General features: G+C 37.7%; 1 protein-coding gene across 4 annotated transcripts in view; it reads right to left on the bottom strand.

Moving 5' to 3' along the window:
• LOC139281051 (meiosis regulator and mRNA stability factor 1) overlaps window positions 1-14,499 on the bottom strand; it is a 64,458-nt gene that overhangs the window by 30,904 nt on the left and 19,055 nt on the right. For all 4 annotated transcript variants that reach the window (XM_070900945.1, XM_070900948.1, XM_070900946.1 and 1 more), the window contains exons 7-15: window positions 13,907-14,079; window positions 12,787-13,221; window positions 8,451-8,611; window positions 7,250-7,408; window positions 6,892-7,075; window positions 2,823-3,001; window positions 1,465-1,545; window positions 557-793; window positions 59-178 (exon numbers count right to left, since the gene is read on the bottom strand). In XM_070900945.1, the coding sequence (XP_070757046.1) occupies window positions 59-178; window positions 557-793; window positions 1,465-1,545; window positions 2,823-3,001; window positions 6,892-7,075; window positions 7,250-7,408; window positions 8,451-8,611; window positions 12,787-13,221; window positions 13,907-14,079 (1,729 nt within the window). The remainder of the gene's footprint in view (window positions 1-58; window positions 179-556; window positions 794-1,464; window positions 1,546-2,822; window positions 3,002-6,891; window positions 7,076-7,249; window positions 7,409-8,450; window positions 8,612-12,786; window positions 13,222-13,906; window positions 14,080-14,499) is intronic.

The following is a 14,499-nucleotide window of genomic DNA, read 5'->3' as shown; positions in this document are numbered from 1 at the left end:
CCACCAATAAACTGCATATGCGAACGAGAGAATAGAGTACCGTTTAAAAGACACTCACCTGAGGAGGGGGACAGTACCCTCATGTGTATGTAACAGGCTATGAACTTGTGGTGCAAATGTTTTTAGGGGCAATATTATGAATGGTATTTTATAAGAATCTGGATCGAATTCATTTTCACTGCAACAGAAATCGGAAACAAAGTGTTATTCCATGGCACACACCTTCTACATTCATCTAACTCCTAATTTAAAAAAAACTGATTAACATAGCAAAATACTGCACAAATGAGTACAAGTGACTTTAGGATGTGAAAATGAAGACTTACTCAGTACAAAATTGAAACAGGTACTGAAACAATTGCCCTCGTTAGCACTTTAACACATCTCTTACTTTTTGAAGTGCAGTGTCATATTATAGACGAGAATATTCATTATTTTCAGGCAATTGTCAAGAGGCAGCAAAAGCTGTCTTGATGTTTATGCTTAACAGTTTAACATAAAATGGAACATCTATTGATAGGATGTGGACTTCTGCTAACAGAAACACAATTCTTACCTATAGTCATTATCTGAGCAATGCTGTTTGCAGACTGGTTCATGGTATTCTAGTTCTTCAAATATCACTGGGCTGCAATTGGCTGATGAACCATCATATGACAATACAGAACACAATGGGCTCTGCCTAGCCTGAATGTTGGGCAGGAGACATACCATTCGTCCATTTACTTGGTCACGAATAGCCACCGTGTCCGTTAATTTGTATAAATCAGACACAATCAATTTGTGTCCGAATCTGGAGGGAGGTAGGTTAAAAAGAAGTTACTTACTAAACAGTTATGGAATTTTCTGAAGCCAGCTTCTGTGCTACAATCTATTTATGTATTAAAATACAAGTGTGCTTAGTACCTGGAATATAAATACCGCTGAACTGAGGAATTTGACCAAAGTAACTATGTAACAAAGGTAAGAAACTTTCCATGCTGCCAAACATAATTTGATACATTTCATATCTCAATGAAATATAAACCATCAGTATGAAGCACCACAACTTCAACCAATTCTCTACTTCAGAACGATTGTATTTAAACACTTCACACTAGTACCATCTACGTCCAGGACCACAGAACTGAAGAGGTGAGCTGGCAAACTTAGTGTATAGATCTATCTTTCTTCAGTAGAACAGCTAAAAGAGTCAGAATATCTCTCTAACCAACTTAATAGCTAATTTTCACTTTCCTCAGAATCCCAAAATCTCAACTCCTTTACACTATAGAATATAGTCCAGAGGGAGAAGGGGGTAACTGACTCCAAAGCCAGTAGAGGGATAAAGCAAGCATCAACTGCTTAATCTGTTCCTTCCCTCACTTACTTCTCAAATCAAAAGGGATGAGGATATCACTACAGAATAATTGATATAATAAATTAAGATAATGCACTAACAGCCCACAGAACTACAATCTGTACCTTTTCTCATAAATCTCTGTGAATTTGAACAATGGCAAGCAACATGCTGGGGCATCCTGCAGAATGGACATGGTCTCAGAGCTGTAATCAAACAAAGAAATCAGAGCAAAACATTCATTCAAGGCATTTCTGAATACAATACAAGTTATCAATACCAAGTAGTTTTTGTAAGATTTCTTTTTGAACTATGATGTAATATTCAGAGGCATAGACAGCAATCCAAGATGAGGTGAAGGGACCAATCATTTCTTCTAATAATTTATTAAATTAACAAAACATCAAATTTCACAGGGGTTAATATTTCTTGCAGAGTACAGATTACTGGAATTTGTGTAACTGCTCCACACCATCAGATGCTTTTCTCATAAAACAGTGAATTTAAAAATTGTCTTGATTTGCTGATCTATAAATAGCAAATTGTGGTCTTTTCACATAATAAATTAAACACATGCTTTTGTTAGATTAGGCCAAAATTGCAATGAAAAATGAAACGTTTTTAAACTGGTTGAAAAAAAACCAAAGCATGCAAGTGTGGCCATGGCAGAGTCCGAAACACGCTTTAAGAGTGGTTGTTGCTCCACTGATCCAACATGACAAAATTTGTGTTCATCAAGATGAAGAATGCACTATTTGTCAGATAAAAGAATACAATATATAGTGTTTATTTGTGGGTGCTTTGTGCTGTATACATATGCCCAAATTGTTTTTAAAAAACCTCAATTTTATGTAGGACCTTTACAGCTAGCAGAGTTTTTCATCAGATCAATGTGCAACAGGTTCAGGCCCAAAAATGAATGATAGCAAGCCATCCATTCACCCCTAGAATTCAGGTTTGAAATAGACAAAGTTCAAAGGGGGCAGGGCAGGCTTTAGTGACTGCATCCATGTACAAAAGCAAGTAGCAGCATCTCCACTAGCCCCCTACCCACCAGCATTATACAAAGCTGTAAGATGTGACTCGAGTTTTATGGTAGTATCTCAGTGGGTACCCGTATTGTTTGGACTTGTGCAAATGCAGTTACACCGATATTACACTTGAATCAAAGAGCAGAGCTTTGCATACACTCACCACAATCACGTGCACAGCTCTGTTTTCTAACCTTCAACTGCCAATGAAGTTATTAAAGTTAGAAAGAGCTGACAGAATTAGTTCTTCACTCATCATTAAAAACTAAAAAGGTTAAAAAAGACAACTAAGTTTAAAAAAAATCTTCACTTCAAATATAGCATGACACTATCGCCTCCTCCACCCCACTCCAAAATTTGGCAAATATGGTTATAAAGATCATGGAAAGTACAAGCCAGTAAAACGAGCAATTTTAAACATGTGATATAGCTAGAGGCAGAAACAACCTTACCCAAGTAAAGCCAAAGATTTATTGGTGCTTCCAGTAGCTAATGACACCTGGACTCTCTTGCTTCCTATTTTGTATCTATGTAAATTATTGACAGCCGTGATCGCTTCTTGGAGACTCCCCATCTGAACTGTTGCTTTCAGCTGATAATCAGTATGAGGACTTAGTTCCACATTCTTCACCTACATATCCAGGAGTGGAGACAAAAAGGCCTTCCAGTTATGGCTCATTTTTGGGCGATTATAAAGTTTTTTTTTTAATTCAAAAATCTGTTCTGTTTTAAGTTAGTCATGCAAGAAGTCTGTTGATAATTCATAAAAAATACATCTAATTGCAAGCTATTCACAAACAAGTAAATTGTAGAACCTGCAAGAACTAGCCACACCTTCTCCCCTCATGGCTCTGTGGCTAACTGCCCCAGGTGTGGCAGTGAGTTTTCCAGACTCAGATTAAAAGGTTACTGCACAAGATAAAAGTTCACGGGGGTGGGGTAATATATTAGCATGGATAGAAGATTGGCTAACTAACAGAAAACAGAGAGTCGGGATAAATGGTTCATTCACTGGTTGGCAACCAGTAACTAGTGGGGTGCCGCAGGGATCAGTGCTGGGACCCCAACTATTTACAATCTATATTAACGACTTGGAAGAAGGGACTGAGTAATGTGGCCAAGTTTGCTGATGATACAAAGCTGGGAGGAAAAGCAAATTATGAGGAGGACACAAAAAATCTGCAAAAGGACATAGACAGGCTAAGTGAGTGGGCAAAAATTTGGCAGATGGAGTATAATGCTGGAAAGTGTGAGGCCATGCACTTTGGCAGAAAAAAAATCAAAAAGCAAATTATTATTTAAATAGAGAAAGATTGCAAAGTGCTGCAGTACAGCAGGACCTGGGGGTACTTGTGCATGAAACACAAAAGGATAGTATGCAGGTACAGCAAGTGATCAGGAAGGCCAATGATATCTTGGCCTTTATTGCAAAGGGGATGGAGTGTAAAAGCAGGGAAGTCTTACGACAGCTATATAAAAAAGGTATTGACGAGGCCACACCTGGAATACTGCGTGCAGTTTTGGTTTCCATATTTACAAAAAGATATATTTGCTTTGGAGGAAGTTCAGAGAAGGCTCACGAGGTTGATTCCGGGGATGAGGGGGTTGACTTATGAGGAAAGGTCGAGTAGGTTGGGCCTCTACTTTTTGGAATTCAGAAGAATGAGCGGTGATCTTATTGAAACGTATAAGATAATGAGGGGGCTTGACGAGGTGGATGCAGAGAGGATGTTTCCACTGATAGGGGAGACTAGAACTAGAGGGCAGGATCTTAGAATAAGGGGCCGCCCATTTAAAACAGAGGAGGAGAAATTTCTTCTGAAGGTTGTGAATCTGTGGAATTCACTACCTCAGAGAGCTGTGGAAGCTGGGACATTGAATAAATTTAAGACAGAAATAGACGGTTTCTCAATCGATAAGGGGTTATGGGGAGCGGGTAGGGAAGTAGAGCTGAGTCCATGATCAGATCAGCCATGATCTTATTGAATGGCGGAGCAAACTCGAGGGGCCGTATGTTCCTATTTCTTATGTTCTTATGTAGACTATGTAGGGCTTACATTTGTTTCTTGATCGGAACTAAATTAGCAGATCTCAACCAGAATAGGCAAAAATAAAAAATTAGAGGTTCTAGACATCAGTCTAGCAATTAGTCCTGCTCAGAATTAGCAACCTTGGAAGAAAATATTTTAGAGCTAACTCTCTCTCCCCCTCAAAAAGGTTCTATGAAATGCTTCTGTCTAGCACTTCAATTGGGTTAACTTGTTCAAATGAGACAGATCAACCAAAACACAATAAAATCTATAATTAGACTAGAAATCATATGCATAAACAGATCAGTTAGCAAAACTATTTCAGAAACTGTATTACAAAATCAATGGCCTGGAAATTGCGATCAGAGGCTAGTCGCCCACGTACGCCTCCGAACCGCAAGAAAAGTACGTACTTATCTGCTGGCATGGGAGCTTTGGACACGTGGTCCTGGTCCGCATGCGTACGTTTGCGTAAAGGCCCACGTATCCCAGGGGCGCATGTGCTTCGCCAAGTCTCCCTAGGATCATGTGGGCCAGGCCCACCAATGACAAATAGGTGGTGGTGGGGGGGTCCTATTACGTTTATGGAGAGTTCATTTGCATATGGAATCGCCATAAGAATAGAAATCACCTAATATATATAATTTCACAAACACCGAAATAAAAACAAATCACATGTTCAAAATTAATTAAAATACCATTTAATGAAACATTTAAAATTAAATTTAAAAAAAATAAATGTAACATTTTTAACCGGGTCAAAATTGACCCAATTTTAAATGCGAGTGTTTAAATCAGTTTAAAAAAAAAATGATAACATTTATTTAAAGCCCCATGTTGGAAAAAGAAGGCCTTATATCTTCATAGTGAGGGGATTTGAGTAGAGAAGCAAGAAGGTCTTACTGCAGTTGTACAGGGCCTTGGTGAGGCCACACCTTGAATATTATGTGCAGTTTTGGCCTCCTAATGTGAGGAAGGACATTCTTGCTGTTGAGGGAGTGCAGCGAAGGTTCAACAGACTGATTCCCGAGATTGCAGGACTGACATGAAGAAAGACTGAATCGACGAGGCTTAAATTCACTGGAATTTAGAAGAATGAGGGGGAACCTCATAGAAACATAAAATTCTGACTGGACTGGACAGGTTAGGAAGATTGTTCCCAATATTGGGGAAGTCCAGAACCAGGGATCACAGTCTAAGGATAAGGGGTAAGCCATTTAGGATCAAGATGAGGAGAAACTTCTTCACTCAGAATTCTGAACCTGTGGAATTCTCTATCACAGAGAGTTGTTGATGCCAGTTCACTGGATATATTCAAAAGGGAGTTAGATAAGGCCCTTACGGCTAGAGGGTTCAAGGGGTACGGAGAGAAAGCAGGAGTGGGGTACTGAAGTTGCATGATCAGCCATGATCATATTGAATGATGGTGTAGGCTCGAAGGGCCAAATGACCTATTACTGCACCTACTTTCTATGTTTTACCTGCCTATACCAGCCGTAAGGGTTTGATGGGTATTCGCCGAGCAGTAGTTGCGCCAGCGAAAGTGAATTTACTGCGGACATGTACGACGTCAAGGCAAACCATGACCGATCACAAGTTCCGGGTTTCCGTGTTACGGAAATCCAGAATTCGTGGGGCGCTTATAACGGTGATAGGACCCATAAAATCCGGGCCAATGTATGCAAACAGATCCTTTTATTCTGTTAATGCATTTCAACATGAAGTTAGTAACCATAAAGATGCATATTAACTACAGTAAAATAGCAATTTCCACCTCAACACACTTCAGTAAACGCCCTCCTCCTGCCTCCAAGTGATAGCGTAACAAACATTATTGGAAGTTTAGCTAATCTATAAGTGACAATCAGATTGGGTGATACTGTAGCTGTTAGCCTTACAGACCTTACAGAATATTGTGAATTTTTGAATATAAAATGGAAAAATGCAGGAAATATGGTCAAAAACTCAACCTGAACAATGGTAAATTGCACCCCAAAAATACAAGTCATTACAGCAGGGCAGGATTACCATATTAAATATGCTCACAGTACAGAACCAGACATTAAAATATCAACATTTTAACAAGCATTGGGAAAAGATGAAAGAATAATACATAATCAAAAATGCAAATTCTGAAACTTGAAATTGAGCATGTGGTCACTATCTTCTCCAGGTCCAACAGAAACATAGACCAAACACAGACTAGTGGCATAAAAGTGCAATTAATGTTCTTCCAGGGTTTTTCTCCATCATACTCAGTGCAGCCTGTGGCCAAGTCAGAAGTTTACATTCCTATTAAATTTCTAACCCAATACAAATCTTTCAGACACTGTTGGACTCCAAATAAGGACCCAATGTTTTTAAATAGCACTGAAAACACAGCAACTACTACTGGACTTGTTATTTATAGCTCTGCAATATTGCTACTTTGGAGTGCAGCTATAAAACAGTATTCAGCATTACTCTTTATTTAAGCATTCAGCCAGTTTACCTTGCCATGCCTGAAGAAAATCTCATGCAATATTTGTTGTAGTTCCTTTCTGGACATCCTGTAGTCCAAGTTGCTGACCTGTATGTCTGCTCCATTTGCAAATGGGTCAGTCTGGGAGTCAGAATAATGAGTTTGGTTTGCACTTATAGGAGAGGACCGGTTTGAAAGGCTCGGAGATAGACTCCTAGGATAATTAGCGAGAGAGTCAAACATTGTACACTCTAAAAGGTAACGCATTAAAACACCATCAAGTATCAAAAGTTCAACAATTGTACTCCCAAACTCCCATCACAATTCAACTAGTTCGGATTTCCTATTCATCGTAACGAAGTAGATAGAATTAGAAAAATTAAGTTACCTTGTAGACCAGGAGCCATGGCACGTAATAGGAAGAGTGTTATGTCTTGAAATTGGCAACTTCGAAAAAGCAGAAGGAGAACTGACATGAAAGTCCATTTTCTTCTCAATTTTTTCGATGGGAGATTCCAGGGAACTTCTAAAAGTTGGAGTTTCTCTCCTGTTTAAGAAAAATGTAGATTTTACACAATCTGTTTATATTTTGCATTTACTTCCTCTAAAACTTATATAAACATGTTTGTTATACTTGAACACATTAACATTAGAAGTCTACTTGTGTTTCGATTTAATCTGTTTTGCACGCAAAAGCTGCATTCGAAAACAGTGAGTTTGAGAAATATTTCTTCTCCCCCTTGGCACTGGAAGAACTTCTCTATTTTGACATCTTTGCTGAGAAGATATAGATAGGTGGTGCACAAGTGCAGTGTGAGGGAGAGGGGGAAGGCAGGCTAATTTACCTCTACAAAGCATTTCCCGTGACTGTAAATTCACAGGCCAATTAATCAAATATTTAGCTAAAACAAAATTAGTCTTCACCTGTCTTTCAGATGCAAAATTCAGTTATCAGAAACTTTGCTGGTGCTATACCCTATTCCACTACTTGATGATGCAAGCGTTATGTACACCAACATAGTTATCAGTTTCTCTGAAGCAGATTCACATTTGAATGGACAAGTAATAGTACTTCACCCATTATATTTATTGCTCCAGCAATACTTCACACTCCATGTTAAAAGTTCATATTGTGCGCCAATTTATGGCACCCTAGATCACTCCTATTTGAACAGAGTGCGCTAATATATCAAGAATTCAGTTGTAATGAAGTATTACACCTAAAATATTAACTTGTATTTCAGATACGAAATCACCTATGAATTTCCAGCACTTTGTTTTTACTTTGAGACACTAAATAAATTGACAAAAATGTGAAGGACACATTTTTAACACTCCTTCGGTTTAAAGAGTTATATAATAGGCTAACAAGTCAACCAACCCCACTTATTATTGAATTAATTTAAAGCAAATCAAAAACATTTGTGCCTATTTCTCAATAATTGGATTACAATACTTAGTATAGTTATGCTTAAACAAATAATTCAAAAAAGCACAAAGGAACCAAAAGTTCACAAAGTTTAAAAGGAGATATTGGAAGCCAGTCAAAAAAAAGTCAGCCAGTTTATAGATACTAAATATAAACTCACTTAATAGTTCCACTGAAAGAATCTCCATTTCCTACATTTTTAGGAGTGGCTGGGGAATAAATGGAGTTGCAATGGCTTATCGGTGGAGATTCAGTTCCTTGCTTTTTGATTTGCGGGGTACGTACACTTTGCTTGGTTTTGGATTCCATACCACAGAGCTCCTTATAAAACAATAAGTAATAAGTAATTAACCACTTACAACTGTGCAACATAAAATGGTTTTAACAACCTAAATCAGTGCAAGCTCTAAATCAGAACAGGAGAGAAAACCAGCTTTTAATAAGAGTTGTAAATAAACTGCAATTAATTTTCAAAACCACAAGCAGGAGTTAAATTTTGTTCTCCAAGTCATAGCTGTGAGGTACAAGAAGCAGCAGTGATCTTTGAAGGAATTAATCCAACAATGTATTGATCAAGCCCAGCTTGACGACAGGAACAGAAACAAAATTTGGTTTTCTAGACCGAGGTTAGAATTATTAAAATTACAGGAGGTAACCACAATCAGGTCATTCCCCTTAAACTGCAAGGGTTACAGCATATAAAAGCAAAAGGATTACAGCATGATCTTTTAATGTTGTGATAGTCATCAAGCTCACTTTTGCCACGAACATCCAGTTTCTAAAATCCTAATCGACCAAATTTTCCTTTACCTCTTAAGTCAAGCCTAGACGTTTGCCATCACTCTCTGCCAAGTAAACAACTTCAGAAAAAACTATAGTCAATGTGAGAGAACACTCAAATGCATTTTGTTTACAATTTTCATGAAACTCCGCATATCCCTACCAAACTACTCAAGTGCTAATTTACAAGACCACCAGATTTATACATTCATAAACAAATAGTGGGTGCACTACAGCTCATTTCAAAAGTTTAACATTGATATTTGCATTGCTCCATATTACTTGGCTCAATTCTGCAGTGTAAGATATACAGATGCAGAGACAAGTACTTACTATTTTAAACTCCTATAACTTCAAAGACATGGACTGAGATGATGAAAAACAAAAACATTAAAAGTTACCTTGCTAAAAGGATTCTATTTGTGACTACTGAAACCTGCTAAGCTACAGTAAACTAGTAGAGACATTGATGAGACTGAACTTTCACATGCAGAAAAGCTACTTAACTGCAGCCCCTGGTATGTATGGCATAATGGCAGGTCTACCACAGAGGACTAAAAGCTTCCAAATTGAATTGTTAAGCATACAGCTCAAACACTACATTGGACCCTAAACTTCCATACTATAGGGAAAACAACCACCATTCAAGTAGCTTAACACCAGGGACTATGTGAAACAAGACCAGTTCTTCAGTCATCCTTTTTTTTTTAAGTGGTGGGGGGAGGGAAAATTGCACATAGTTTCTGCCTCTTCATGCAGTACACCTGGAGCACCTAAATCCCACTGTTAACTAATCAATCAATTACTTGTGAGTTACATGCTGCATTAACTGTCTTGTAGGGAATGGTCTTCTGTGGTTAAGGATTGATTGAACTGGACTTCCTGTCTGCTGGTTAATTTGCATATGAAAATATATGCAGATGTCAAGAAGGCACTGGTGACCAAACCAGTACATTTTTGGTCCAAAATGCTAAACTGTGTTCTCTTGAGATACTTGACGGCCTTACTATATTTCCAATAATTTGTTTTTGTTTGAGTACATTTTCACTCTATTTAATTGATGCAATTAGATGCTGAGCTCGTGTTATAATTAGGAAATAAACGGGCTACTAATTAGACAAATAAAGTCTGCTCGGTCATCTAACCACCATTGCAAAAGTGATGGGCAAAGGTAATCTACTTTAAAGTTATCCTTGAAAAAGGCACCATTTCACCACAACTTTAAAAAAACACTTATTTCAGAGTAACCACCTCCCTTCCACATTTTGTAGCTTCCACCTCAACAGGGGAACATCTGTACAGAATTCCAACAGGATGAGGCTTCTCCTAAACTTATCTCAAGTTATATTTTAAAAAATGGAACAAATCCTCTGCTGCACTAAACAATACAATGTAATGCGTGTCAGAATATAAGATATACAAGATGACCAACAATGTTACAATTGTGATCCTACACAAAAGAAAGTTCCAATTACACTTTTAAACAATTCAGTTACTCGTAGCTTTGAGTGAAAATCAAGCAAGACCTTGATGGGTATGTAAGCAATAATAAATGATGGTCATGGATGAAGAATCTGCACTTATATTATGCCTTATCATTTATCAAGATATATTCATATACAATTAATTATGTTGAAGTGCAGTCATGTAGACAAATATAGCAACCATTTAAATACAGCACTGTCCTGCAAACATCAAGAGCGGAGTGATCAGTTAATCTGCTTTTTGGTGGTATTGTTTGAAGGAGGAATGTTGCCAAGATACTGCAAGAACTCCCAAATAGTTATCTTTAACATTCAACTGCACAGGCAGACAGAGGCTTAATGTCTCATATGAAAGACCATTAATAACATGAAGATACCCTTAGTCTTGCACTGAAATGTTAACCAGGATTATGATCAAGATCAGGACTGCAGCTTGAACTCACAATAACGTTTGAGCAACATTGAAAACTGTAAAATGGCTTGGAATTAGTTACAGCTTGAAATATAATTTTTTATATATATATATATATATATATAGTCCAGCTTGTTTTTTTTTGAACCAGTAAACTACATATTTGGTTACTACAATAAGCCTTCCCATTTGGCTCTACAGCATGTGGTTTGGGGTTATTATAATGGTAGACATTTTAGTAGTTGTTGGGTGGTAAGTGGGGAGGGTGTACTGATGTTGGAAATTCCTGTGTGCATTACATTATAAATTACAAACTGTGCAATATCACTTTGTTAAAGAGTTACACAAATTGATATGCAACCAATCAGGCCAATTTATCAGAGTTCAAAGTCCAATTAAGAATACAACCCCGCCTCGCCACCTTATTGGTTTTATCCCCGACTCTTTATCTTTTGAAGATGGTGAGTTGTAGCACTCTAGTATCTTGCCCAAGTGACATGTGATCCTAGCCAGCAAATGTAAAGTCGGCTCTTGAGCCTGTGGAAGGGGCCATCGCAAGTTGTCACCTCATTCCCACTCCAAATTCACACATGAACATGCGAGTAAGGTCTATAGAATACCAATCAGGAATTGGAAAATTTCCTGATTTATTTTTTCCCTCGTTCCTAAGCTCAAAGCACTAATGTGAATTGTGAGATCCCAACAACTGTCCCAGTTGAAATCAGCTAACTCAGCAGAGACCGTGCATTGAATTTGGGACTAGATCTGTGTGTAGCTCACTTTCACATTACGTGATGTCTTTACCTAACAAACCATAAAGTGAGCATGTATAAAACTGGTTTCAGGCAAAGCATTTTGGAGTGCCAGATGAAACACTATGGAGTAAAGACAACAATTTTTAAAAAATGGTCATGAGGCAACTGGGTTAAAAAATTCCCTCGAACAAATGCGGTAAAAGCAATTGAGTCTTGGCCAATCATCTCCTTTAAAAGGAACTGGATAAATATCTAATTTGGTATGAGATTATAGGGTTAAGTATTAAGAGCGACAGTCAAATACTCCATGGACATAATAGCTGGAGTTAGGGAAGGGGGGCATATCCCCAGGATTGGATAGTAGAGGGTAGACATATATTTCACAGTTCACGATTACTTTTGGCGATTAAGAATGTATTTATACACATTTGACAGGAAACAGATTTGATTACATATGCTTGTGAAAAGAACAGTCTTGTAGAGCCGAACAGGCTTTTTCATTCTACTTTCTTATGTTTCTTCCTTTCTTTCTTTGTCAGTTTTCCCTGCCCTGCTCCTTTCCTGACAGCAATAACTACTTGTTAGGATTGCTCTCCAGTACTTCACCCATTAATTATAACAGTGAGGGTTGGCAGACTATTTGATTGCATGGGAATAACAGCCAAACTCAACGCTCTCTTTACCTGCTGGTCCACAAACATACACTTCCAACAGGTTTACAGGATAGCAATAAAGAGTGGGAAGTGGGGATTGAATCTGGGACCTTCCTAGTCTGTATGTGTAAGATACTCACCAGACAAACTTATGGAGTCAGATTCCTCAACCTTTAACCTCAATTCCATTTCACTGACAATACTGTATCACCACAAGCACATTTTGAATCACACCCAATGGGAGGTTTGCATTGTGTTGGATGCTGATGGATTATTGCTTTGTCTACCCTCATTACATAAGGATTTTCTGTTCTTTCTCTATTTGTACATAGAGAGATAGGTCACAGTAATATCCTATTGTCCCTCCTATGGTTCCATATGTAATTTGAGATGTATTAAATGAACAATTTACCTGTAAACTTCTGACATTGACGTTTTTAACTGTTGATCCTTGAGTTGTCTGCGCATTCTTTGTTGCAGAATTTTTACCATTCTGTAATTGCTCATCAAGGTCTTTGTTCGGTTGAGAGTGCTTTGTAAGCTTGTTTGCTTTTTTAGGGGATTTTGTCTTTTCAACTGTCAAGCAGTTATTTTTGCTCTCATAAAGATCTTTCTTTTTTGGAGTAAATGATACTAGGATCTTATTGCCAAAGACATCTTCATTCTCCATACGCTTCTGTGCACGCTCAGCACTTTCCTGGCTTGTAAAACGAAGGATTGCACTGCTGCCGGTAATGCTTAAAACTTTTCCACCACAATTATCAGACAAACGGCGCAGTCTGTTGCTTACTTGCTTGCAGTCTCTGTTGAGTGGCAAATTGTACGCATACAGAAGAGTATGGCATTGCTGGAGAGCGAGTAAGAAAGTGAGTGAGCAAGAGAATGAGAAAATAAGAGTGAAAAAGGGCAAGAATGAGCAATTGAGAGAAAGAAAAGGCAAGAAACAAAATCAAAACAGAAATGTTTTATTACAGTATAAAAAGATGAAAACAAATCTTTACATTTATTCTGATAAACAACATTCCATTTGTTCATCCATGGGCAAATTTGCTTTCTTGTTAAAAGTTAAATGTACTGAAATCTTTTATTGAGAACACAATTTTTAAAAAGCTGATGAAAGCTATGTGAGCCCACAATTCAATTACTTCTAACTGAAACTTCTGAGTACCAGGGTTACCTTTCACTCCAGTATGAAAAACCTGGTCACGGTTCAGATACAAGTGCTGCAAGAGAAAGGCAGCCTTGCTTATGGGAAAAACAAAACAACAGACAGTAAAGCACCCAGAGTACTCATGGGGAAAGTAACAAAACATTGTCTTTTAGGGAATCATTTAATATGCAATATTTTATGTAAGACATTTTGGAATAGGGTAAAGAGGATTCCAGTTTGCATTAGACAACTGAAATGCTGCTTAAAAGATAGGGCAAAATTTCTTAATGAACAATGCTTGAAGCCTTAAATGATCCATTAATACTTCAGATTTAGTCATTTGTTAATTTTAATTTTAATGATTATTTTAAAAGGCACTTACTGGTGTTTTCTCTGGTAATCTCGGCGGTAAGTTGGAAACAAATTCCTCAAATTTGATATGCTTATGTGCATGTTGTAAAAGTGCATCTGAAACTTGATTCTTGTGCACCAAAATAATCTGAAAACCATGTCGATGCCGAAGGTCGCTCAGTTCTGAGGCAAAGTTAACATCAGCTGCAAAATGACAAAGCCACAATTATCAGAAAGAACAAATTCCGACCAAAATCAAACTCTCAGCCTTTTATTTCAAACTACAAAATCCTGGAAAAGGTTTCCTCAATGTTCATTCATTGCTTGGTACTTTATTAAGAAATGTATGTAAGGGATGAGACAAAGTTCAACAGTTGAACAACGAACACTTCCGCAAAATTTACCTTGATCTCCACCTAAAGAATACATGCTGCTACTCTATTACACAAGACATCAATGTTCATCACTCCACTCATTCTGGATCTCCAAAACCTAAAATTACAGGTGTTTTAGCAGTGCCCATCCCAATCCCAATTAATTTATATTTTTCGTTGTGGCGACAACACCACTGAGCTGCTATTCTAGATCCTGTTCCTTTCCTGTGATAAATGTTTCAAATGAAAA

This window comes from Pristiophorus japonicus, chromosome 15 (genome assembly GCF_044704955.1).
Source record: "Pristiophorus japonicus isolate sPriJap1 chromosome 15, sPriJap1.hap1, whole genome shotgun sequence".
Classification (NCBI taxonomy): Eukaryota; Metazoa; Chordata; class Chondrichthyes; family Pristiophoridae; genus Pristiophorus; species Pristiophorus japonicus.
Note: the sequence above shows the minus strand (reverse complement) of the source record. Positions and strands in the feature narration are given on the sequence as shown.